The 25,963-nt window shown below is 41.5% G+C and overlaps 2 protein-coding genes across 2 annotated transcripts; one reads left to right on the top strand and one right to left on the bottom strand.

The window, feature by feature from the left end:
* Window positions 1–664: 664 nt before the first annotated feature.
* On the top strand, window positions 665–3,261 carry LOC138593994 (phenylethanolamine N-methyltransferase). Its single transcript, XM_069665083.1, has 3 exons — window positions 665–836; window positions 1,036–1,246; window positions 2,823–3,261. The coding sequence occupies exons 1-3, from the start codon at window positions 665–667 to the stop codon at window positions 3,259–3,261; spliced, it is 822 nt and encodes a 273-aa protein (XP_069521184.1).
* Window positions 3,262–4,842: 1,581 nt separating this feature from the next.
* LOC138593036 (protein phosphatase 1 regulatory subunit 1B-like) lies at window positions 4,843–22,223 on the bottom strand. Its single transcript, XM_069663860.1, has 5 exons — window positions 21,854–22,223; window positions 11,180–11,263; window positions 9,493–9,568; window positions 7,195–7,314; window positions 4,843–7,091 (listed from the first exon to the last, which is right to left on the bottom strand). The coding sequence occupies exons 1-5, from the start codon at window positions 21,980–21,982 to the stop codon at window positions 6,958–6,960; spliced, it is 543 nt and encodes a 180-aa protein (XP_069519961.1). The 5' UTR covers window positions 21,983–22,223; the 3' UTR covers window positions 4,843–6,957.
* Between the last annotated feature and the right edge of the window lie 3,740 nt (window positions 22,224–25,963).

The raw sequence follows: 25,963 nt of genomic DNA, 5'->3' as shown, positions 1-25,963 counted from the left end.
TTGTCGTTCGTTTCAAAATTTAGCAAACTACTTTAATGGAGCAATAAATAAAACTGGTGATATTTCCTTGCACAAAATAGCCAAAAAAAGGAAAAAATTGAGCAAAGGCCTTCCTCATTTTGTGGAGAAAGAAGTTTAGAAAAGCAGGTAGACTATAGACGACCTTCTTTGCAGGGACAGGTAAAAGCCTATTGACATATTTTTTCAAAAATCACCGAGTTAAAAATGTCCAACAGAGACAGATAAACCTGTTTTTTACTCAGAGATAGATCTGTGTGTTCCTCTCAAACACGGTTGCCTAGGACAAACCTGCTCTATTGTTTGCCTGAAAAAGCCCCTGTGGAATGATGGTGGAGATATGGAGGGCCTCTGAGAGGTGGGTGGAAGACCTGAGAGCCATGCGAGGAGTCCATTAGTGGGTCGAGTGTTGGAGGAAGCCCCCTGATCTGATGGTATCAGTGCCTCGGGGCAGGGAAGGCTAAAGGAACAAATGCTATCAGGCTGCAGCATGGGCCCAAAAACAGGGATTGCTATCTCTGCGCATGGAGCTCAGAGTAGCCCAAAGCACAGATGTAATGACACAGTTGCAAAGGTATATAAGGTGGTAGATGGTCCACCTGAAGGCTGACCGCCAGACGGATAGAGTTCCATAGAAAACAGGAGGATGGAAGAGAAGGTAACAGAGAAAGGAGTAGCAGCCATGGCGGCGTGCTACCAGAGGTTTGATCCTGCAGCGTATCTGCAGTATAACTACACTCCACCGCGGGCTGATTTTGAGAGGAAGGACAGCATCGTGCCGTGGAAGCTGGCGTGCCTGCATCGAGCTTTCACAGAAGGTAAGGAGATGCTGTGATGGATCATGTAAACTTAATTCCAAAACATTACATGCTAAATGTGTAGCTATAGAAACAGAGCTGAAATATGGCCTGATTAAATTCATTGTGCCCTCTCAAACACATCAAATGTTTGCATAAAACAATCTATTTGAATAGGATCTGCATTTAATTAACTTCGACACTTCCTCAACCTCTCCAGGCGATGTCAGTGGTGAGCTGCTGGTGGACATAGGTTCAGGTCCCACCCTGTACCAGGTGCTGAGCGGCTGTGAGGTTTTTAAGCAGGTCCTCCTCACAGACTTCCTGGAGGTCAACAGGCAGGAGCTGAGGCACTGGCTGCAGGACGAGGGAGGCTGCAGTCTGGACTGGACGCCCTACCTGCAGCACGTCTGCAAGCTGGAGGGACGACGGTAAGACCACATCTGTTAATGTCTGTTTGAAGATATCTTGTCATATCAGTAACGAAGAACAACTTAGGTATTACGATTCTGAATTTAAATGTACACTATGTCCTCCAGAGAAAAACAATTCCTCTTTCTAGTGAAAGACCTCTAAAGGATACTTTTAATAGCTTTGTAGAGTTCCTTTCTTCCCTTTCACTTTCCTTGAAGAGACACAATTTTCCTCCATAATTGGTTTCACAATCTCAAAAATGGATCAGTCATTTTCTCTTAAGGATGAAAATCTCATGTTTAATTCTGGCTCTCTCAGTGAACAATGAATACCCTGTGCCTAAGTTCCTTAATTTGGGTGTTCAATTTGATAAGAAGTGATACAAGGACATGTTCAGAAACCAACCTTGTGTGAAGATCCACATGTAGAGCTACACTCTAAGCTAAGCGCTAACATTTGGCATGCTAACATGCTAGCAGCGACAATGCAAACATGCTGATGTTAACCATGTGTACCATCTTATGTAAGCATATAAGTATTAGCTTATTAACGCTAAAAGTTGAACACTTTTGCTCAAACCAAAGTTTAAAAAACTCACCTGTTAGGGGGGCGAGATGAAAAGTCAGGGGATCGCCAAAATGATTCATCCTGAGGGGACAAACATCCATCCATCACCTGTTGAAATATTTTACTCAAAACCACATGCTTATTATGTTAGAACTACAAAAAAAGTCAGGGGATCACCAAAATCAGCACTATAGCATTCATCCACTGGGGACCATGAATATCTGCACAAAATGTAATTATTAGTCATCAGCTGCTCTCTGTGTTATTTCCATCTGGTCCAAAGCAATGAAACAACTGCACTATAGACCACCATATTCACACACTGGCCATTTTCCTCAGACCTCAAACTCAGAGTGGGTAACTCAAATGCTCCTATAACGTCAAACTGCTGTGTGAATATGACAAATAGTTATCTTTTTATAGCTTCCTAAACAATTAGCAACTGAAAAGACAAGTAGTGAAACTATGGAGGGACATCAAAGGAAAACAACATACTATATAACCTTTTAGCTTCCGCTAGACAACAGCTAATGTTTCTATTCAGCCACTTAGCTAACACTATGCTATCTAAGAAAAATCTCCTGGTTAACATTAACTAGATTCCTAGTTAACATTACATAGGCTAGGAACTTACTCCTTTCCTACGGTAACAGTAAAACTACAAAATGGTCATTTTAGCTTTCAGCTACTTCCATGCTAACAGCAATATTAGCTAGCAAGTGGCATAATGCTAAACTTAGCTGTTGTCTGATAATGGTAATTTTAACTGGTCATTGTCTGGTCAGTTTGTGATCAATTAAGAAGCAGTGAAATGAGGAAAATGGCCACTGTGTGAATAATCTTAGCCTCTAGCATACAGCTAATTAACACCGAAATCATAATCAAGCAATGCATGTTGCTTCTGTGTCAAAACACAGAAGGAATTGTATTGAAAATGATGCAGAGCTACATCAGAATAATATTATTTATTGGATTTACAATTTTTGTTTTTATGTAACATGTGATTCATCGACATGTCTCTGCCAGGCCCTCAGCATGGACAGAGAAAGCTGCCAAGCTCCGCCAAGTCATCACAGACATCCTCCCCATCGACGTGCACCGCCCTCAGCCTCTGGCCCATGATGTCCTCCCTTCTGCGGGGGCTGACTGTCTCGTGTCCTGCTTCTGCCTGGAGAGCGTCAGCCCAGACCTGGCTGCCTTCACCCGGGCCCTGGGCCACATCGGGAGGCTCCTGAGGCCTGGAGGCCACCTCCTACTCATCGGAGCCCTGGGAGAGAGTTACTACTTTGGGGGGCCTGGGGTAAAGATCCCAGTGGTGCCACTGAATGAAGCTCAGGTCTGTGCTAGTTTGAGCGCGAGTGGTTTCACTCTGATCCGGCTGGAGGTTTACACACTGCCTCAGGACATGAGGGTGGGGGTGGATGATGTCAGCGGGGTGTTTTTTGTGAAGGCAAGAAAGGATTAAAATGTAAAATGGGAGAAAGGGAAAGATGATAGATAAAGGCTCAGAATTAAAAGTGATAAACTAAATCCCCGGATTAAAATATTAGTGATTAAACTGAGGTAAATTCATGGTTCAGCATGACAAAAATTGGATTGCTGAAGCTAAATCCCACATATTTGTATTTCTATGTTGATGTTTTAAGCTATTATCGTTATCTGCATTTTTACCACAAATATTTCAATGGATTCTTGAGGGAAACATTGTAAAGACTCAAACATACTGATGATATATATATACTTTAATTTGGGTCCAGCAAATATCTCTTGTGAGGGTGAAGAGGAAGATGACCTCATTTTTTTTGCCATCAGAGGTTCTCAGTATTGGAAATGTAATCACACATTGCCTCCTGCAGTTCAAACACAGCAACTACAGCATCAAGAATGTAACGCTTTTGTCAGCATATCTTATATCACAAAATAGCAAACTGTTTATAAACAGTATATTTTGGTACTCTACATATACTGCTTTTCAATAAACTGCAATCCATGAGGAGGTCGAGGATTTACCTGTTGTGTTTTGTAATTTGTAATAATGTGAATAAAGAACAGATGAAAGAACCATGCTTATTTTAAGTTTGTTTTCTATCTCAGGTTGAGAACACCTTGTTGATTTCAACTTCAACACTGAAATAGATGGAGAAAGAGATCTATGGAAACAATGTCAATTTCATAGTTATGTGTGAAACAATGCTTTAAAAATCAATTCAATTTGCATTAGAGATACTAAGATATGACTACTGGAATATGTAATTTTAGGAATTGAACACTGGGTGTCAGTATTTGGCCATTTTTTTCATCAGCCATGGTGATTTTGAAACACATCTGAGTTGTCGCCAAGACTTTATTTGACTTAATTCAGGTTTGTACTGTAGGTAGGATCCCAATGGTTAAAGATAAAGGTATAACCTGAAGTGGTTCTAGAATGTATTCAGATTTGGCTTTTCTTCAACAATAATAATGTGTTTTAGTGGGTTGGTGAAGTGGTTAGCGCTGTCACCCCACAGCTAGAAGGTTCCTGGTTCTGATCCAGGATGAAGTGGGCCTTTCTGTGTGGACACTGCATGTTCTCCTCTTGCATGCGTGCGTTCCCTCCGGGTACTCCGGCTTCCTCCCACAGTCCAAAGACATACTCCTTAGGTGCAATGGTGACTCTAAATTGCCCGTAGGTGTGAGAGTGAGTGTGAAAGGTTGTCTGTCGCTATGTGTCAGCCCTGTGATTGATGTGAAGATGTACCCTACCTCTCGCCCAATGACAGATGGCTCCAGCCCCCGCGACCCTCAACAGGATAAGTGGCATAGATAATGGATGGATGGATGTAAAATCCAACCATATAATCAAGTCAGTTCACAAATGGACAGAATCATATTTAGGGTCCCCATTTAATAAAACTCTGCTGTCATTTGTCAACATATGTCTAAAGTACATGTTGACTCTCTGTGGGAAATTAAATACCAATTAAAGTAATAATTTTCATGGAAAATGCATATCAGTGCAGTATTGTGCATTCCTATGTTTATACATAAATTCACTCAAACACTGACAACCCATTATAACAGTTTTATTAGCAACCATCACAAAACATGTTTTATATACAAGGTCAAGAATGAACATTCACGCTCATCATATATAAGTACTGTTTCTGAAAAAATAGGTCGTCTCTCAGTTTCTCTCTACTATCATCCCTGCCATCACAAACAGATCATGCGCGCTAATCACCATGTTACAAAAGGCTGTTCACAATATAAACCAGAGAAACTGTGCTGCATCATCGTGATTAGTTGGATTAGTCTGTTATGATTTAATCTGCTCTGCTGTTGCTGTGACTGCGCTCAATCATCTGTAATCCACCCTCCTTTGGTTTCCTTGACCTTGCATGCAAACATCTACAGTACAAGATTGAGGAAAGCATACTGGAAGAGTTGAAAACTTTATGGGTAAAATAACAATGTGTATATTTCATATTGCAGTATATGTAAGGGATAATCTAAAGTGAGCAGGTTGCTACAGCGCTTACAACCTGCTCACAGTACATTATCCTGTTTATTACACGGCTACCTACCTACGAAATGTATTATTTGACAACAAATATTAATTTGGAAATTATTTCATTAATTTAAACATGATTATATTTCCGTTTTTCCGTTTAAAAATAGTCTGTTACACTCACAGTGAGAGCTGCGTCCAAAGCAACGCTTCACTCTGTAGCCTTCTTAAAATGAGCTAACCGATCTAATATTACATGAAAATGAGCTAACCTAGCTGTTTTTACCCACATAAAAATGAGCTAAACTAGCTGTTTTTATTCACATTAAGATGAGCTAACCTAGCTGTTATTACTTACATTAAAATGAGCTAAGCTAGCCGTTTTTATTCACATTAAAATGAGCTAAGCTAGCTGTTATTCCTCACATTAAAATGAACTAAGCTAGCTGTTTTTACTCTCATTAAAACAAGCTAACCTAGCCGTTATTACTCACATTAATGAAAACATTTCCACTGATGGTGTAAGACACGTTGAACGGGAATCAGCGCAGCACCTGATTGAGGTTTTCTGTCTTGTCACTGTCAGAGTTTGTTGACATTACCTTCTCCACTCACCATCTCTAAACACCCCCGTATCCCATACTGTGTACTGTTTAATGTTTACTTCATGTGTCGTCTTTAGTTTTGTAGATCTCTCTGTTGTAGCCTACAGTTTTTGCATTGTTTAACCTGTTTTGTCTCTTTTCTTTTTTTCCCTCTGTAAACAGGCTGACATGACGTCAAATTTACCGGACTTCTTTCAGCGGATTGATATGATTACAGTCTTTCCTCCGGATTGTGTGATTAGAGCTGCATCCCTAGCAACGGTTTGTTCTTCATAGCAACGGTCTATCGAGAAATAGCAGACCTCGGAATGCTGTTGTTAGCCAATCAGAATCAAGTATTTAACACAGCTGTGTAATAACGTGTAATATAGTCTATAATATCTGTGCCATATACTACAATAACCAAAAGTCTCTAACTGAACTGTAGAAGACTAACATTTAATGACCTCCTCAGGGTCTTCAAACACTTTCAATTTGACCATCACAGATAAACAGATAAAATGAATCTTACATGTTTATAAAACATGCATAGGATGGCGGAAAAACTATGTTCTCTATCTCTTGTAACAACAGGAGGTCTTATCTTGGGCTGTCCGTTCTAAGTGTGTTCCTTTAAGCACCGGTATCAGTTGACAAGCCCTTTATATGACGTGAAAAAAGGTGATGTAATCAACAATTCTGTTAAAACTTCAAAAAAAAAAATCACCTTTATTTGCTTGAAAAAAACTCCACAGTTCTTATATAACTTGTGCAGTGTCCTTGGCTGATTGTAATGTATTTAGCCTTGTCTTCCTTGGCTCACCGAGACGTCATTTCCTCTACAAGTCTCAGGTTAAACTTCTCCTTGCACCTGCTCATTAAGATTCTGACCTTCCTAAATACCCATCTGTTTTTCCCCCCTCTCTCCTTCTCACAGTCCACTCTTTTGTTGCATGCATGCACACACTCACATACCCAAATAACACACATTCATATGTACACCCATGCACGCACACGCATGGCCCATACGTGTGTTATGCAGGTATTTTCCTCACTATAACCCTGTCTCCACCTGAGCATTGTTCTTTCGTCATTCTCCCTTTCCTTCCTCTCTTTCTTTGGCCTCCTCTTCGTCTCTGCCGTGAGGGCTGAGATCAGCACTTCCTGTCAAACTGTCCGGTTGAGAACACTGACCTCTGAGTGGTTTGCGTTCTTCTCTTAGATCTGATGAGACAGGGATTTTTTTTACAGGTGTAAGTAAGGTCTGTTAGCTATAAATGCCAATATACGATGGAAATAAAGTGCAATACCAATCCACCTGACCAACCTGTGTCTGAAGCTGTCTGCTTCTCATGTTCCTCCTCTTCCTCCCCAGAAGAAGGCTCGTCTTTGTCCACTGAAGACATGTCTAAGGAGGACAGGTGGGCTAGGGCCATCCTCTGCACAGCTGAAAAGAGAGAAAATAGAATAAAAGATGCCAGATCTCTCTGCCAGATGCCAGAAGGTACAGTTCTGTTTATTTCTTTAATGAAAAGATGATAGATTGATGAATGTATGAACAGGTAGACTGAAGAGAGTATTTTTGGTTATATCTTGTTTTGGTTTTTTTGCTATTAAAGACACATCAGCAATTCGGAGGCTGCATCCTTTCGAAGGATGTATTTAAAGCCGATTGTGTCACAGCGATGCGTTGAAGGCTGTCCCATTTCGAAAGACTCCTTCAGATGTGGCCAACAAATGCCTTCTCCTTTTCGTATTACACTTTTACATAAATATTTTTTTGGTTTTAACGCCATTAAATAGCTCGAGATACAAAAATATGAATTATCTTTAAAATAATAGGTTATGTTAGGCGACGTTAGTTATGATAGCTAGTTAGCCCGCTAGCTACCTGTTGCTAGGCGACAGGAGCCACGTTTGGTGATGCAATGGTAAGGATGAGAACAGCTGGTGACGCAAACAGGAAATCCTCCATAGACCAGACCGTCTCATTTCAGTTTGGCCATAGCGCTCTACACAGGCTACGAGTGACTCATCCTCATTAGGCCGCGTCCTTTCGAAGGATGCAGCCCCTGAATTGAGACACAGCTAATAGTAGAGCAACATTATGATTTATTTGTGCTATATATTGTTTCTTTTTTATTCTCTAGCCAGTCCTGAGGGTCTGTCTCTTTAGCTTCTTTATGATCCAATGTGTTCACTAGCTAACAACAGCCTGCAGCAGCTAAAAGCAACCCTCAGAGTGGACAAAAAAAGTAAAGTTGAAGCCACACAGCTAAACAATTAGCTGAACCTCGCTATGAAGCTAAGGTAAGTCTGCAGATCGGTGGATTCTCTTGAGGTTCATCATAAGTGACACCTATCATGTTTTTATATTGTTTTCTCTTGGTTTCACTGCGAGGAACTTTCATTTTGGGTCGATCTTGGCGAATGTAAACAAAGGCTCTTTTGGTGGTTAAAGCCTGCTTCACATTAAACCACACTCGGCATTACTCTTTCAGACTAAGATAAATACATTTAATTTTGCATAGCTGACTTTGTAACAAGAAAATGATCGAGTAATTTATTATGTGCAGGAAAGGACACTGACAACTTCTTTTAAAAATAGCACGGTGTCATCTGCATATAGATTGATATTCAGAGCAGAGACCATTGTTACACCTGTAAATAAAGGATGTCCTCTGACGGGTTTGTGGTTCAACAAAAAATAGTGCCTCTTGTAAACATGCCTAAATCTATATGATTTGTTATTGCCTCGGCCATTGTTTTTTTGAACAGGAAAGAAAACGGTAAATGGTAAATGGACTGTACTATAAGCGCTTTTCTAGTCTTTGTGACCACTTAAAGCTGTTCATACCCATTGGCTATGCCACCAGGAGCAATTTAGGGTTCAGTGTCTTGCCCAAGGACACTTCGACATGTAGACTGTGGGAGCTGGGGATCGAACCTCTTACCTTCTGATTGAAAGACGACCAGCTCTACCAATGAGCCCCAGCCAAGGCCTGACTCAGGGCTTTTTGCCCGAATAATACAGACCTTCTTTGGCCTCTTTTGGCTAGTCTACCTGTTGAGAGCGCCATTAATGGATGTTGTTGGGTGTATATGTATGCCTGTATGATATAATAATGAGGTAAAAATACAATTTAAAATACAATTTACTATCCAAATATTTTTAGGAAAACTATGCCGACATTTTAAGATGCAATTTTGATGGCGAGAGTCAAATTAACAATTTAAAATAAATCTGAATAATATAAATATCTATATCAAATAAGTATTTGTTTTTGTATGCATTTATATTTGTGGGACTCCCTGCATATCTGTGTGTGTACGAGTGTGTGTGTGAGACCATGTTGCAGCTGTTTGCCTATCGTATAATCCAGGATGATCCAGAACAGACCCACAGCTGTCTCTGCTCCTAATCTCACATAACACACACATTTGTACACACACATTCACACAGAAACACACACCTCTCACTGTGTTTTTGGGAAAGGCACATATTCCAAACAGATAAAGACCACATGGCAGTTGCCACAGCGAAATCAGGTCGCCCAAATTGCTTTCATTTTGTACCATTTGGTGCAAAAGATAATTGTGACGTATAAAGACTTAAAAGATTTACCTTTAAGAGAGGGCGGCTGGTAGGTGGATGCATGGACCAGTTTGGCTTTCAAGGCTCCATTTTCCCCCAGAACCCACTGCAAGTAAAGCATTAAAAGCATGGTTTACAGATGACAGATGCACAGTATGGTTTAGTGTTGTAAAAATTAATGATAAACAAGCCTAGAGTGCTATACTGTAGCTTCAGATACATTTAAATAAAGTAACTTACTTAGCATTGTTAGTAACTGCAAATATTATCATAGTACGGCTGCAAAAATGAGGCATGCATCCAACATAAAACTCTTGCACAAGAGAGATAAAGAGGAATTTAAAGCTCCTGTGAGGAACTTTTGGTTTGTGTTGATTTTGGCACCCCCTGTGGACAAAGACTCTTCTATCTCTTTGCTGATTTTGTCCTGTACATGCTTAAGTGGTGGTTTTTAACAAAAAATCTCCTCCTGCTTTCTTTAACAGTCATATGTATCACTCACTTTTAATTTCTGCCCTGGAAAATGTAAACACACAGCGTGCAGTTAATCGCTTCGTCTAAATCCTACCCCACGCCAGCGGTTTCTGGCATTAAAAATAACTATATAGAAACAATCAATCTTGTTGCTGATGGTCTGGTTTGCTTTTGTAGAGTAATCAGAATTAATTCTAGTGTGTTTCATAACCAGTTAAAAACTCCTCACAGGAGCTTTAATTTAACCATCAGTTTTATTCAAAGGCCTTTTTTCATCAGGGTAAACTACAATACACAGCTACTTAACGACATGCCTACCCTTGAAGTTTTAATCCTAAAACTCATTAAGTAGTTTTGGTGCCAGAACCTAAAGGGGCGTGTCTTTTGGTACTGTGAACTGCTGTGCATCTGCAGATAGACCCATTTGTCTAACTCTCTAACTGCTAAGGTAATGGTGCTAAAATGCTTTCTTTCTTATGTCCTTAACCCGAGGGTACGGTTGATCATTCTTCAGGAAAGTAAACCTTGGCAGACTCATGTCCACAACATGAGCCCATGCAAAATTTGGTAGCCCATTTTGCAGTTGGATTCTCTCAGCATCACCGTTGTCTTAATCCAGATAATTTATTAAGTATTTTCTGACCTCATGACATTTTTCATCAAGATCAAGGGAAAGTGTTTCGGAAAAGACATACGATTTAATTTTTATTACTACCTACAGTCCTGGCCGCCTGACTCCCACATCCATCTGCTCACAAGTGTAGCTTCCTGCACCATCCCCACCTACCTCTCAGCCATCTGTACCTGTTCCTGTGTTTTAACCTGTTGTCTTTTCCTCACCAGTCATGGCCTCTTAAATCTCTTTTAATGCCATTATATTTTCAATTTGGAAGGCCTGTTCATCCCCATTGCCTTTAGTATATTTTCTGTCGTCTTTCCTGTTCGCCATATAAGAGTGCTTGTCTGCATTTTCTTTGTGTGTGTGTATCTGTGTATTCAACAACTCACTCTCTAATCCCACCTACATGTTCCTGCCTACAAAGCCAATTTGCAACATTTCCCAGAATGCCTTATAGCAGCCCCCAGAGAATAAGCCTGGTGGAGCTGAATTTCTTTTGTGTACATATAGAGTGATGGTTTAAAAGTCGTGAGTTGTGCAAATTTGTATTGACACTACTGACAGTGATATAATCAGTATCTCTGATCTTGTTCAATCTAAAATAGTGCACAACAGCATATTTACCGGGTGATTGCCAATGTCTTCCTCTGGTGATGGAGGGTCTGTCAATCTGAAGAGTGTGGCTGGTGTCGGCCTCCGACGTCGAATCTTAGCAAAGAGAGACAGAAAGTGTAAGCTTGTGTCAAACATGCTTTGTGTGAATGTTGGCATGTCTGCATGTGTGTGAAATATGCAACACCCTGACACAAACACCTCCATCCATAAAACATGGAGCAAGGTGTGGTGAATTTCTAATAGATATCTCTTATTTATTCATTTAGGCATTTGCTTTCTGACATTCTGTCTGCAGAGGATTTTCTTCTGTGACAACTATCCAATGAGAAAATGCACATCATTACATAACAACATCCAAAAGATTGTTGTCCAGATTATTCCTGAATGAGGATTAAATCTTGTCATAGATGGCAGATGGATAACTTAAAATTGCTTGCTATCTTACTGCATGTTCTCATCACTTGTTGGTAATCGTTTAGGTTCCAGTGTGTTATTTATCATAAGAAGCATGTACACTCCTACTTAAACCCTCTCAAACAATGTTACTGCCAAATATTAGCCTTCTTGTATTGAATTTGGATGGTGCTCTGTTTTTTTTTAGGTTTTAAGTCTTTCATCATCACTTCATGATAGAGGAATTGTTTTCTGTCCAACTTATTGTGCAATCTTTTAGTTCCTTTCAGGGCAGGACCTAGCATATTTGGTGCCCTACGGCATTTGTCAGATAAATGCTAGAGGGCACCAAATGAGGGACCACTTGCATTAGATATTTAAATAATTATTCCCTTATGTAAAATTGAAAAAAAGGAAGCAAATCCTGCACACTATATAACCCCCTCAGCGTCACAATTTATAAATCATATTAAGGTTTTAGTCCCTCTGCATCTTTGCCAAGAGTGTTTCAACTACACTTGCAACTATTGACCCTAAATAGATAATGCAAAGACAATTATGGGATTGTGTCTTGGTAATCCACTGCAGCTTTTGTACAATACATTACATGATGTCCCAAATATAAAAACAAGACCAGGAAAAAACACAAACAAGACAACAAAAGGTGGGACAACAACTCCAACTGTACTGTGGCTAGGACGGCCATTTTGTCTCATCTTGCCCAGTAAAAGATATGGCTCCCCAATTAAACAGAGGATGTTAGTGAGCTTAACCCATAACTTTGAAATACCCTCTTGCCCTTGATTTATGCTCAGTGACACTGTTGTGGATTTTTGAAATTTTTTTGGCCCCTTTATTGAAAGAGAAAGGACAGTGGATGGTGTCGGAAACAGGGGAAGAAAGACTGGGAATGAAACGCGGCCAGGGGCCAAGGGTGGGAGTGGAACCTGGGGCCACAACATCGAAGACTGTAGCCTCTGTATACGGGACGCGCTATTTAACCGCTGAGCTAGACCGGCAGTCTGGCACCCCTCGATGTTGTAGAAGTAATCACATCCTCTTAGTCCTAACTTACTCTGGTGCCAATGCCAACCATTTGGACCCGACCCTTGGCCTCCAAGCTGGGAATCGGTTGGGTAGTTCTTGAAAAGCCAATCAATGTCACTGCTTTAGACAGACTGTAATCTTGGGGTATCCCTGGCTCAGAAGACATGACTGGATACATAGACTGGGATTCTGTAACAATTATGTTGTGATGTGCTCATATGTCACACTCTGTTTTGTACCCATAACTTCAGTTTGGCGGCTGTCATCAACTCTGTGAAGGTGCTCTTCTGGAAGTTCTCTGTGGCTAAAGGGGCTTCTCGTTTCTCCAGACCCCATTCCTCAGTTTTTTTTAGGAAGGTGGATGCCCTAGACTCGGGGTTGCCTCAGCCACTGGGTTTCTCAGCTGAGGATCAGAAGGTTTACCATGTGCCTTCTTCTCCCAGAAGCTGTCTCCCTTAGAGGGTGGTGTGGTAACTTGGGAGATGGAAGACAAGGTAGATTGCTTCCACACTTATCACTCAGCTCTCAGTGCTTGTCCAGATGACCGTCTGTTTGTCCCTGCCAGTCTCCAGCCTGGCTTGACATTCTGGGGTTGTGACTTTAACACAGTCAATGGAAGGGGATACCCAACAATTCATAGTTGTTTATCACATCTGCTGTCAACAAAGAGAACTTCAAGCTGCCTCAGGCCTTATTCATCACCTGCCAGTCCCTCGTCGCCCTAACGCCCATCTCTTTGGACTCCTTGACCGGCCTACCATCCTTCCAAGACACCAAGCCCAACTCATCTCATTACCCAAATTACTACGCCAAAGCCGTGATGAACTCAGGGTACAGTATGTGTTCTATGTACAAAGTCTCCCCAGTGATGTGGTCTCTGACTGAGCGCCACAATTTACTTCTCAGTTTTGGTATGAGTTTTGCAGTGTACTAGGGTCCAATGTCAATCTAACTTCAGGTTTTCATCCAAAATCCAATGTTCAGGCCAAGCGCATAAACACAGAGATGGACACGTTATTTGTGTTATCTCACTTATTGCAACCCCTCCAAACAAGTCCTATGGATTGAGTACGCTTCTAACACCCTTTCTACATCTGCCATCCTTCTGTAACCTTTTCAGTGCTTCCTGGGTTACCAACCACTGCTCTGTCCTGAGCAGAAATATGAGGCCAGTGTCCATTCTTTCCAGGCTGTCATCCGGTGGTGCCAACGCACTTAGACGAAGCCTATTCCACCATCCAAATACACTGCCCTGGTGTATAACTCTACACGCTTCCTTCCCCAATGAGTGGAGTCTGAGAAGCTGGCTCCCAGTTGCGTGGGCCAATTCCCCATCTCTAGGGTCATAAATCCTGCAGCCATCAATTAAAGCCTGCTTCAGCACTTCCCCTAGACTCCCTCCACTCCCTTAAACTGTCTTGCCTAATAAAATCGATTTGGTAAGGGGGTGCAGTACCTGGTGGACTGGTATGGTTGTGGTCCCTAAGATCACTTATTTTTGCCCACAGTATTCATCATTAACTTCCAGTGGGCTTGTCCTGACCAACTTGATGGTATGTCATGAGTCATCCCTTTGAAGGGTGGATATGTGTCTTGTATACATGCCTGCCTCTTTGCCTGATTTGTTTACCTGTTTAATTGACCTCCTGGTTTTTACCACCACCTTTTAGGTAACCTCAACTATTTTAGCATCTTTGACTGTCTAATTGGACTTCTTCACTGGCCTACTACCCTCAATGGTTTTCCAAGACGCCAATCCCAACTCAATCCATTACCCAATTACTCCGCCACGAAATACTAATGTCGTAGTAGAACATGTGTTCTGTCTCCTATGTCTCACCAATGATGTGGTTTCTGACTGAACCCCACAATTTACTCCACTTTTGGTCTGAATTCTTTTCAGTCTTTCAGTTCTCTGGTTTATAACCCCAGTTTATTCCCATATCAATGGGAGCGCATGAACACACTTAATGCGACCCATTCTTCTGGTCCAAACATCTGGTTTTGACCGCTACCTTCTAACTAACATAAACTGTTATTGCTTTTGGGTTCCAATCTGCCAACACCAGAAAACTTTACAACATCAGCATTCTTGATGATTTCTTGCCTTTGTGTGTTTTATGTGAAGCAGAGTGAGCCTAAATGAGCTCTACCTCGACCAGGTAACAGATCAAAGTACTCCCTCTATGTTAAAGCATGGAAATAATGATCAAATATAATACTTCAGGGACCGAGATGCATTCTAAGTACTTTTACTATTTATACCAAAAGTACACTTTGCTGCCAATACAGTTTTTTGGACAACATGTTCACCTTTGATTCAATCCAAGAACAGCGAACCATTGCTAATTCAAAAATAATACAACACCTTCTTCTGGCTAACAATAACCAAGAGTGTTATGAAATATATAATATCTTCATCGCTCTCTCTATTTTGTTATGTGTTATGGTAATAAGATTGTTGTGAGATATAAGTGGCTGCCAATAGTGTAGGCACGAAACATGTGGGCGGTATTCACTCTGGAGTAACTCTTACTGCTTCTGCTTCGCTGTGCATGCTGGACTCATACATATTCATCAATCAGGCACTAGAAATAAATATGCCGCCTCTGTTGGGGGAACACATTTAAATATGAATTACAAGACATCCGATTAGAGGTTAAAAAATGTATCAACATGGACATTTATGTGCGGTAATCTAAGAATTTCACACACGTTGACTGACATACATGCACGCCTCTCAGACGAGAGGATATGCATTCAAACACCCAAGTGCAGGTAAAGACACAGTGACCTTTTATGGGTGCTTTGTTAACATGGTAGCGAGAAGGTCAAGCACCTAGAGAGAACATTTTTCATCAGGTCCTTGTTGGGCATGTCTGAGAGGCCTGTAAATGCCTGTGTTGGCTCAGGGATGTTGCAGACTGATTTGATTTGCAACTGATTTGCTTCACATTTCTCAGCATATGCAACAACAGAAGCTACAAGAAGATTGATTTTCCTTGTTATATAAGGTACATTGTGTTACTTTCAGGACGTCTGATTTATTAACCTCTTGATTTGCCTAATGAGAGGAAATAACTTGAGCTGCTATTGGGAGTTTGTTTTGCATTTTGATTTATCGTTGTGAGTTGTGAGACCAGTCCCTCTGATTATTTGGGACAATTATTTTGTACCAGCCAAAAAAATGTTACATTCAGTTTTGGGATGATAGCACATGAAGATTGAAATAGACTAGTCTCTGAGTCATCTTGTAGAAACAAACAATATTGAGACCGCTGCCCCAAAAATAAACTAGTGTCGGCTATTTTTACAAGTTAAGGGACATTTTTAGGTATCTGAGTCTCTATGTCAAAACTGGCCTCGACTCAGATGGCAAACTCTGTATGAAAGCAAGAAAGGTCAAATAACTGCTCTTCCTGATTGGCAGTTTGGTGAGTTGAATACTAATTTTAACACTCAAACTCACTTAAAACATCAAAAACGTTCTGCACAAGCCTATTTATACATCTTAAAAAGGCTGAACTTTAAAATAGAAGGCTTTATGTTGTAAAGGCTGTATATCTGTGCAGCTCGGATGACCTTCATTGTTCCCTAACATTCTACTTCAGTGCATTATTATGGGTGCTTGTGATAAAATAACAGCTTATGCAAGTGATACAGTATCCTGAAGTAACCTTAACAATTAATGCAGTCAGTGAAAGCATACTGGAAATCCCAGCTGTGTCCATTCAATGCTTTCAATTTACTCTGAATAATGAAGCCTGAAACCCACTATTTCCATTGACCTTTTTGTGTTCCAGTGAGCAATTTCTGGAAATAGATGAGAGTTGATTAAGGACCATCAAATCGGATATTAAACCTTTAATAAGCACTAGAGTGGAAATACAATCTTGTTGCAGTAACCGCTTGAACAGTCATTGTAGGGATGTGTGGGAGGGTGAAACCCAGACATTTACAACTGGGAAACATGATGTGTCATAGGCGTAGTTTCGTTATTTATTTATTTTTTTGCGGGTGGTTCAGGGAACACGGCCCTCTTGATATTTAGAACATGTGCTTTTGAAACCACTAATAAAAATATTAATTGGTAGAGTCTGTTTATACTGATGAGCTGCCTGAATGCCACTTATTGTTGCAACCTTCGGTTAGGTAGGTGGTGGCGATGCGCAACCTCAGAAGTGCACCACAAAACAGAGAGAAGAAGAATCACACATGCACGGTTCTTAACCACGGAGGAGGGGGAAAGATTATGCTGTCTGTTGGAAGCACATTTTTCCTTAAAAAAAGGGGTAGTGTGCTGTTTCACATTTTTATATATATAATGTTGCAATGTTGGACGTCCACACTAAACCTGGGTGAATTATCAAGTCTGTAGGTAAAAGTATGTTGGAGTAATCCCCAGGCTTCTCAGCTCAGTCTGCTGTTCACACAGGTTTTTCTACACGCCGCACTTTGTGACATCACAAGGTGCAGCCTCAGCAGGCTTCGGAGAGCTGGCCAATCAGAAGAAAGTGGGGCGGGGTTTCTTAAAGGGATAGAGCTGAGTTGTTTCAGGCAGAGGCTGTATGAGGGCCTGCACAGAGCACCAGTGTGAGAAAGAAAACATTTTTTAACTGTAAATTATGCTGAGTGAGTGAAATATGAAGCTTGAAATTAGCATAATACCCCACCTTTAAAAAGAAGGACGTTCCAATACTATTGTTTTTTCTTCCCGATACCGATGTCTTAAGTTTCAGCTGTTCCCGAGTACCCCTCAGATTCTAGTCTGATTGCTGACATTTGTTACCTTTGACCAACATCACACTTTCTGCTCCCACCTCACTGTTCTATGTTATTCTAACAAGATAATTCACCTTAAAAGCGTTGATTTTTGGGTGGGTAATTGGTTCCGATATCCGCTCTGCGCTTTGACCGGCGTATTCAGCGATACAGATACTTTTACTGAAACAATTCTAGTAGCAGCAGTCGCACAAATTGATGCATAAACATTCCCCACAAGTAAGGAAATTAAATATTTGACACTCATAATTTCCTGGTAAGGACCCCGGCATTACGAGAAAACTACATCCTTGTAATTTGATAGCAGTCAAGAGCAGACCACATATGCTGGCTTTTGGGAATAAGACCTTGCTGGACTTTAGAGCTCTTGGCTTTGCTGCAGTGGAAATTTGTTCTTCGCATTAGCTGGCCTTGCCCTTGATTCAGGCCTCAGTCATCCACAGCTAATCTCTTTGGTTTTAATCAGTCCTCTCCTTGGCTGATGATGTTTTTTCTTACATGCCTTCTGTCAGTTACTCTTTTTTTCCTCCCTCTTGTCCTTGTCAACTCAACACTTTGTTTTATGCATTCCCTTCGTCCCACTCTTTTTCTTATCTCTCCACCTGCATCTTTTTTTCTCCACTGCTTTCCAACTTAATGCTAATTTTATGGCTCCTGTACACAAGAACTTGGTTGACCTTCACTTGTACTGATCCTCTTGAAACTTTCCGTCACATTCACTGGGAACGGAACGCAATCTCCGCTTTTCACGAAGGCCACAAAAGGATGAGATGCCCTTGACCAAATCTCATCATTACTGTGACGAAGGCCTTGAGCTAAAGAAACTTTGCAGACTCTTGAGCAGCCGTGCTTGAATGAAACATCCATTAACCTGATCTGCAGATTATAATAAGAGAGTGGCAGATTATAGGAGAAGTGGAAAGTGACTTGGCCTTTTTGATGGTCAGGGAAAAGTGAAAAAATTCTCCTCGTCAAATTCCTTTGAATGAGGATTATAATCGAGAACCAACGCGCTGCGGTCAGCAGTGTTGGGTAACGTTACTTTTGAAAGTAACTTGTTACATTACTGCGTTAGCTTCTGAGAAAAGTGACGTGTTAGATTCCTTTTGTGTTACCAAAAATAAAAACCCCTTTGTGACATATTGTCTACCTTTGAATGTATTGACTCTACTGTCATGCAGCCTAGTTTACGGTCCATAGTCTGAAGCTTCGCAGCCTAATAACAGGAATGACAGACGCAATATAACCGTTACAGCTCTTTATTATGCTAACAATCTGATAGTGAACTGGACAGAGGCATACAATATAAGACACAGCAACTAAAGCTCTTAGGCCCTGTGTCCACAAAGCGCCTTTTTCTGAGCGCCAGCGTCTTTTTCAGTTCTTCCCAATGAGGACAGATACACGTCTTTATTCAGAGCGCTCCGCTCCTCTCCGAGTTGAAAATCTGGGAACTTTTCAGAAAGGCGCTAGTGTCGTCACGGCCGCTTTTTTCAGGCAACCAATCAGATGGGGTGCCACTCGTCACCCTGGTTACCACCAAACATGGATGAGCAACTTGTTTTGGCCGTTTCGGTCTACCTGGCTCTGTACATATGACCAACAAACGGTATCACAATAGAGACCAAAAAGCCCATTTGTGGGAGCAGATTGGCCGGACACTAAATGTTGCTGCTAAGTGTTGTGCTTTTATCTCCCTACGTGTTGTAATCATGTTGTTGTCATAGAAACAAAACCCACGTGCAGTGTTTTTTCCCTCCTCCCGGTGCTAATCTGCCAGAAAAAGGCAATATGTAGACACGGGGCCTTAGTTGCCACCAGTGTCGCTGAGCTGTGTTTAAGCTAGCAGATAATTCTTCAATTTGAAGTAGGGCTGTTCTCAGCTGACAAACACTTATCCTCCAGGCACCGTCATGTTCTTGTCCCTGGCGCCCAAATATACAAAACAATGGGGATATTTCCACGAAATAAATGTTGTCCTCTCTGCCATCTTGTTAGTTGAATTAGCTAGCTAAGCATGCGCACTGACACAGTTTACCACTAAATAACGTTTTACTTGAATTGCAGAAGTAATACGTTACGATACTTGTCACAACAAGAAAGTAATCTAACAGGTTACTTTGTAACGCGTTACCCCCCCAACACTGGCGGTTACTTCCCCATCAGAGACGTATTTAGATGCATTCAGACCCGTCTCTGCTACAGCTAATATGACATGACCATTGGTTTTCTAATCACCAGTGTTGCAGGCAGCCTGTAGTACAATGCAGAGCAGGAAAATAAGGAAGAGGAAGACAAAGACGGGATGCTCGTGCCAGCTGTCTAAACTATGGAGGGTAAAAAATATTCTGCAGCTGAGCGACTGTTTATCCCCTCAGCTGGATAGCTGGCATGTTAAGCATGGAAGAAATTCCTCAAATCTCCAGCTGATTGTTCTCCACTACGATTTTCCGCAACAGGTGACCCCATAAGGGTTTTACTCGTACACTGCAACAGCAGAGCGAGGGTTGCTTTGGCGACTATAGGAGGACCTATCCTAAGACGTCTTATGCAAAAGAACCTTGTAACCTTTTGCGTGCTTCACCAGGGTGTCCCGCTGCTCTGATTCCCATTAGATCCATGCTGGAAGATTTGCAGTAATCTTACTTGGTCCTGAGCTGGAAAATTGTCAGAGCTTCTTATAAGGACTCAGTTTTCGCTCAAATAATGCTGTCAGAGTTTACAGGTCGCAATCTAAAAATGATGGGGTCTAAATAATTGAGGACCGTGGAAGTAATTAGCAGCAGTTGTAACATGAGCCTGTCCCGGATAGTTTGTGTCAAAACAGAGACGAATAAATAACCCAACAGATCCTGGGGAGTTTGTTTAACCTAAATAGTGTTTTAGAAGGAATACATCGAGTCGACACATGGGGTTGCTTAAAAAAGCAAATGAAGGAATGAAAGGGTAGAGGCAGCCTGAGAGACTGCAAGTTGGGCTGTAAACAACAGATGTGTGGGGAATAGTTGAGTTATTGGTTTATTTTTACATTCCGGGCTGAAACAAGCTGTCCAAGCAGATGCCCCGTGAAATCTCAAAATCTTCCACTCTGCGAGGAAACGAGGGTTTTTGGAAGTTGCACCTGGCTTCAAATGGGATGTCACTCTAGGGAGCAGCCTGCGATATAAAGACACCAACAAGCGGAAAGCCCGAAAGCAGGATGCGCCGAGGGAATCGCAGCCAAAAGTTATGTCAGTGTTACGACCTCTTTGAAGCCGCTGTTGCCAGACTTAAAGCTGGTCCGCATCCAGGCCGGCATTGTTTCTGTTCACACTGCACTATTTCACCGCCAGGTCAGCATGTTTCACCTGCTTTCGCTTTGAGTGCTTTAGCAAAAGCTACATATAACTGTATTTTACATAACGCACCGCCTCCTTCTCACACATGACTAACGATTTGACCTTCTATGTTTTGTTTCATCCCTGTGTGGTGAGGGCATTATTACTCAGGCACATAATCTCATTTTCAATATTACTTTATCCCTCACTTCCACCACCTCCTCCTCCTCCTCTTCCTGCACTTCTTTTGAAGGGCAGAGATGCCTCATCGCTTTTATTAAGGGCTCCAAAAAAGCGAGGCTGCACAGCTCAGCTTAATCCCAGCGCTGCCCACAGAGAAATAACCCAACATCAAAAAACAGAGTTGTGCAAAGTCGTGCTAGACTGCTTATGTAACTGTCTGTCAACCTTGGTGACAACGCCTGATGCTTCAGATGCCACAGAAAAAGGCGATGCGAACTTTGAGCGTACTTTAAAGACAGGATGAAAGTTGTAAGCAAATAGCAAATTGCACTTCTTGTTATTTCTATCATTACTTTTATTACCCCCCCCCCCCCCCCCCCCCCCAGCTAAGGTATGTTACTTCTAGGGGTGTTTTCAGACGGTGGCCTGGCCCGGCTTGGCCCATTAAGAGGCGGGGCTTATGCTCAAATCAACTTATTTGGCTGTGTTGCAACATGCTGCTAGTAGCTTTTGTGGCATTACAATGTAGCACAGCATGCAAGCACACATGAAAGATTTTGATGTTTCCACACTTTGCGTTATTTTTTAAATTGAACAAATATATATAAACAGGAGTATTACATCTGTACGAAAAAGTTGAGATGATTCATGGAGAAATAAACTCACATACTTCATGCCCCCCTTGGCCCGAGTTGGGGCACCCCTGTCTAACATGTCTGGACACGCCCCTGCTTAATCCCACTGAACACGTCTGTGAAACAAAGCTGACGCTGAGTCGAAAAGTAGTCTTTTTTGATAGAGGTTTGGTTTAAGGCTGCACAAATATGACACAAAGTACTATGATCCTGAGACAGGTTCTGCTATATGACCCAAGTTTGACCTCATTCTTCCACACACATAGGCTACACGCTCGCACACCACAACCACTTTCATTATCCACCCTCCCCAGGCTCACACTCACCATCTCCACCTGTCGCGGGTCCAGCTGGGTGGGCACGGCGGAGGGAACCGAGAACTGGATCTTCCTCCTCGCATCCTTATCCGCCTCCCGGTCCATCAGCTCCGTGTCTGCGGGCAGCAGCGGGTCCATGACACCCAGCCTGTCACCTCCGCAGCCAAAGCGGGCAGATGCTCACAAAATAAAAGTCCTGTTCCGGTTTAACTGCGTGTATAAGCTGTATGACTTTGCAATTTTTTTTTTTGTTTAATTTAGCTGTTAGTGACCAGCGGCATTCCTCTGCTGTCTTTGCACTCTTGAGTTGCGTTTGACAGCTTTGCTTGTTTCCTCCTCTCTTACACGCCTCTCTCCCTTTCTCTCTCTCTCTCTCTCTCTCTCTGACTTGATACGGACCTGTGCTGTTTATTTTTTTTTGACGGAAGAGGAGAGGAGTGAAGGTGGGGGAGATCGTGCCGGAGCTTTATGATGCTTTCAGTTGCCGTCGGAAATTTGGTGCACCTGCAATTCACAAAAGTGTCCGAGAATGACAGCAATGAATTTCCCATGAGAGGGGGCTGGAAATAGGCTGTATATACCATGTTGAGACACCTTCACTGTCACACATGTCCGAAGCCTTTTCTTTTAATAATATAAATATTAATAAATACAATATAGCCTAAATATTTACAACCTTCACAAGGGTATAGTTTGGAAATAGAGAGATTAATACTTTAAATAAAATGTGGATCAAACTGTCAGTCATACGGTCTCTTTGTGACTTTTATCCAGCTTTAAAAGGAGAAGAAATATCTATAACGCTTCTTTTTTTATTTTAAATCATGAGATCCAAGCCTGTCTCCAAATCTCTATTTTTTTTAACACGATTTTTATTATATATATGATCCTGATGGTGCAGTCAAGAATAAATCTGCTCCGTCTCCTATATGTCTACCTTGGACATATCATATATTCTGTAAATATAGAAGAGGTATTCAGTTGGGGAATTCATTACCATGGCAACAGGTTCGCTCGCTGTGTTGGTAGCAGTGTGTATGAATGTAATGTGTGTGTGTGTGTGTGTGTGTGTGTGTGTGTGTGCTGAAAGGTGAGTTGAGGAGAGGTAAGAGAGCACAAATTCATATGCAAATGTGTTAAAAAAGAAGAGAGAAATTGTGTTGCTGTGACATGGGCTATCAAATGCTTATTATTTTGTTGAAATATATCAACAGAGAATATACGATGGAGGATCTTGGTCATATTTACACACAAATAACTTCTATATTAACGTGAATTAATGCTGCATTTAAGGAACTGAGAGAAAAGCGAAGGGCTGAAAAAGGAAAAAGACGGGGTGGCTAGACTGGAGTGGCCCAACTAGGGCACCGACTTATGCAGAGGGTGGGGCAAGCAATGTGCGCACCAGTGCTGTTGTTGAGTCACCAAACCTCTAGTTCGAGTCGAGTCTCGTGTCCACAGTGTTCAAGTCCGAGTCCGGATTACCAAAGAAGAACTTGAGTCGAGTCAAGTTTGAATTACCCGAGGCCGACTCCAAATTAGCTAGCACCTAGCTAACGGTAACGTTATCAACAGTCCAAGTAGCGTCTCACTATACTTTTCTGGTTGAAGTTTGAGGTTGTCGCCATCTTCGTGTGTTGCAATGCTCTTGCTTGCATTTGCTGTGAAGTCGTCGTGGCACCTTTTAAGGCATCCTGACAGGAACTGTTGCTGAACAAAAACGACACGTGAGCATGCGTGCAGGTGCACACACGTGCCAGGCCTTGCTAGAAACTGAATAAATTGTTAGGGCCTTATAAACAATTAAACAGCCCGTATCAATAAATAGGTCAGAGTCCTCCTCTCCATTTTCCAAGCCTGAATGCAGTCAGTGCTCGAGACCAAGTCTGAGTCATCAGTGCCTGAGTCCAAGTCGAGTCACAAGTCTCAAGTACAACACTGGCTCACACGTTTTACTAATCGTATCTATTTCTATCATTAAGGTATTACGCAGGGTTTATTTTGTTTTTCTACAGGCACGTACACGAGAAAAGAAGATGCAAATCCGAAAGTCACACTAAAAAGTACAAAAAAAGAAAATGTGCTACCCTGAAATGCTACAAAATCTGCTCCCTGTTGGAACGAAGGCCTTAAGTAGGAAGCCGCCAGATAGTCAACACTAGAAGGGGCTGAGGGGTGGCACCTGCAGCTCTTCTGCAGTTAGACTGGAGATGAAGCAGACCATCACAAAAGGGTCCAACGTTTGATCCCAGCTCTCCCGAGACACCAAAAGGTTCATCCTGTACTGAGGTGAACTTGAGAGCAGCTCTGGGTCTCTGCCAGCTCCCTGCAGGAGAGCAAACTCAGACGTGCTGAGGGAGGGCTGTGGAGTTACATTTTCCACCTCGGAAATTTAAAACAGCCGTTCTGTGATTCAGTTAAAAAATATGTAACATAACAGCTGTTAATGAGCCTCCGCAACACTATATGACACCTTAAAAAGTGTGTCATCGAAAACAGAAGGGATATTTCCCATGGTTTGTATGTTGCACAACATACTGTTACATCCAATCACTCAGATTGCATTAAGATGCACTGAGCTGCAGAGGAATTATCTATAGGATTACAGTATTATGAGCACAAAAGATAAAGTGTGATCCATCAGTGTCATATCAATAATGGAGTGAGGGTCTGCCACAGTGTATTTCTTCATTTCCCCACTAAGAGGCGCCAAACTTCTTGTAATAAAGCCTGACAAAAACCTGCTGTTAAAGGGGTGAAATCAATGAAATGACTGTATATTTTAATCGTGAATTTCAGAGTTCATCAAGACACCAGAGGATATTCTGGAGGATAATATGTCATAAGCGAGATTCTTTTCTCATTTTGGAGCAACAACAAATCAGAAAACTAAACTCTTTTAAATTCAGACATGCTGGAAAACCGTTTTGCATATGATTAAGATGTGCTTTACGTTTAAAAATAACAATATAAATATGGTTAAAAAGGTCTAATAATGTCTTACAATTTTGACAAACAATGGAACAGATACAGACATGATGTTAAAACACCTTCAGAAGACGCACAAGTACGCACACTGTCGTCACAGAAAGACTAATAAAAAGTTATAACTTATTATTAGCAAAGCTACGGAAGCCCTAAACGGACATGCATCCATACATTTCATTTGCTCCATTTTCTGTTTTCTCGTTATCTCGAGATAACAGTGCTGTACCACCGTCACGTCAGGTGATCTGAACTCTTATCCCCAGAGTTGCAAAAGTACAAAACAAACATAGAAGCAGGCTTAACTTGCCTCATTAGTGTGGGCAATGGCAGCTTGGCATGTGGTGGTCTGTAATATCACAGTGACCAGCCTGTTGTTGTGTTTTCTAGATCGCCAGAAAAATCACAATATCAGGAGAAAACAAGCTTTGTTATCTGGAGATAACAGGAAATATAACTCGAGAGCTCGAGAAAACAACTGGAAATAACTCGGTATCACGGGAAAACGTGAGTAAATAAAATCTATGGACTCATGTCCGCTTCGGGCTTCCGTAAAAACAACGCCTATGACACATTACAACACAATAAAAGCCGCACTCAGTATATTATTACTTCAATTTAAGCCAAATGAGTGACATCACTTTCAGTTTTTCCACTCACATGCACTAGCTTTTCATCACCACTAGATGTCACCAACATGTCGCTTAAAGAATGTGAGAATTTGCTACTGCCGGGCAGTTGAATGATCATGTTTAGAGCAGCATTATTTTACAGCATTATTTACAGGTTATACCCAATAAGTGCTGACAGAAAGAGCAATGTTCACATTTCTTTTTAACCTTAAAACTTATTTTGGACTATTTTAATTCGAACGCTCAAAACGACCCAGAACATTACTACACGTTAAGCAGAGCATTATCAGGGTTTGCACTGTTGAACCTTATTGTACAATTATTTTAAAACTACATTTTTGCCTCTCATAGTTGTGACAAAGGATTTAGTGTTTATAGTTTTGAGCTTTGTAGGAATTTGCATGATTGTAACGTAGCAGATAATGATAAAGAAACACATCATAATGAAGCTATCATAATTTAAATGGGAAACATGAATGCATCTTTTGCTCCCCATTAGTCT

Source organism: Semicossyphus pulcher, unplaced genomic scaffold (assembly GCF_022749685.1).
Source record: "Semicossyphus pulcher isolate SPU_LCO1_2020_fin unplaced genomic scaffold, fSemPul1.0.p SCAF_16, whole genome shotgun sequence".
In the NCBI taxonomy this organism is placed as follows: Eukaryota; Metazoa; Chordata; class Actinopteri; order Labriformes; family Labridae; genus Semicossyphus; species Semicossyphus pulcher.
Note: the sequence above shows the minus strand (reverse complement) of the source record. Positions and strands in the feature narration are given on the sequence as shown.

Bases quoted from the DNA above. Each gene is read 5' to 3' on its own strand.
- LOC138593036 (XM_069663860.1), bottom strand. From the start codon at position 21,982: ATGGACCCGCTGCTGCCCGCAGACACGGAGCTGATGGACCGGGAGGCG. The intron at 9,569-11,179 runs GTAAATATGCTG...CTTTACTTGCAG, and splicing joins AAGACATTGGCAATCACCCG to TGGGTTCTGGGGGAAAATGG. The intron at 7,315-9,492 runs GTAAATCTTTTA...CTCTCTTTTCAG, and splicing joins CCAGCCGCCCTCTCTTAAAG to CTGTGCAGAGGATGGCCCTA.
- LOC138593994 (XM_069665083.1), top strand. From the start codon at position 665: ATGGAAGAGAAGGTAACAGAGAAAGGAGTAGCAGCCATGGCGGCGTGC. The intron at 837-1,035 runs GTAAGGAGATGC...CAACCTCTCCAG, and splicing joins GCATCGAGCTTTCACAGAAG to GCGATGTCAGTGGTGAGCTG. The intron at 1,247-2,822 runs GTAAGACCACAT...TGTCTCTGCCAG, and splicing joins TGCAAGCTGGAGGGACGACG to GCCCTCAGCATGGACAGAGA.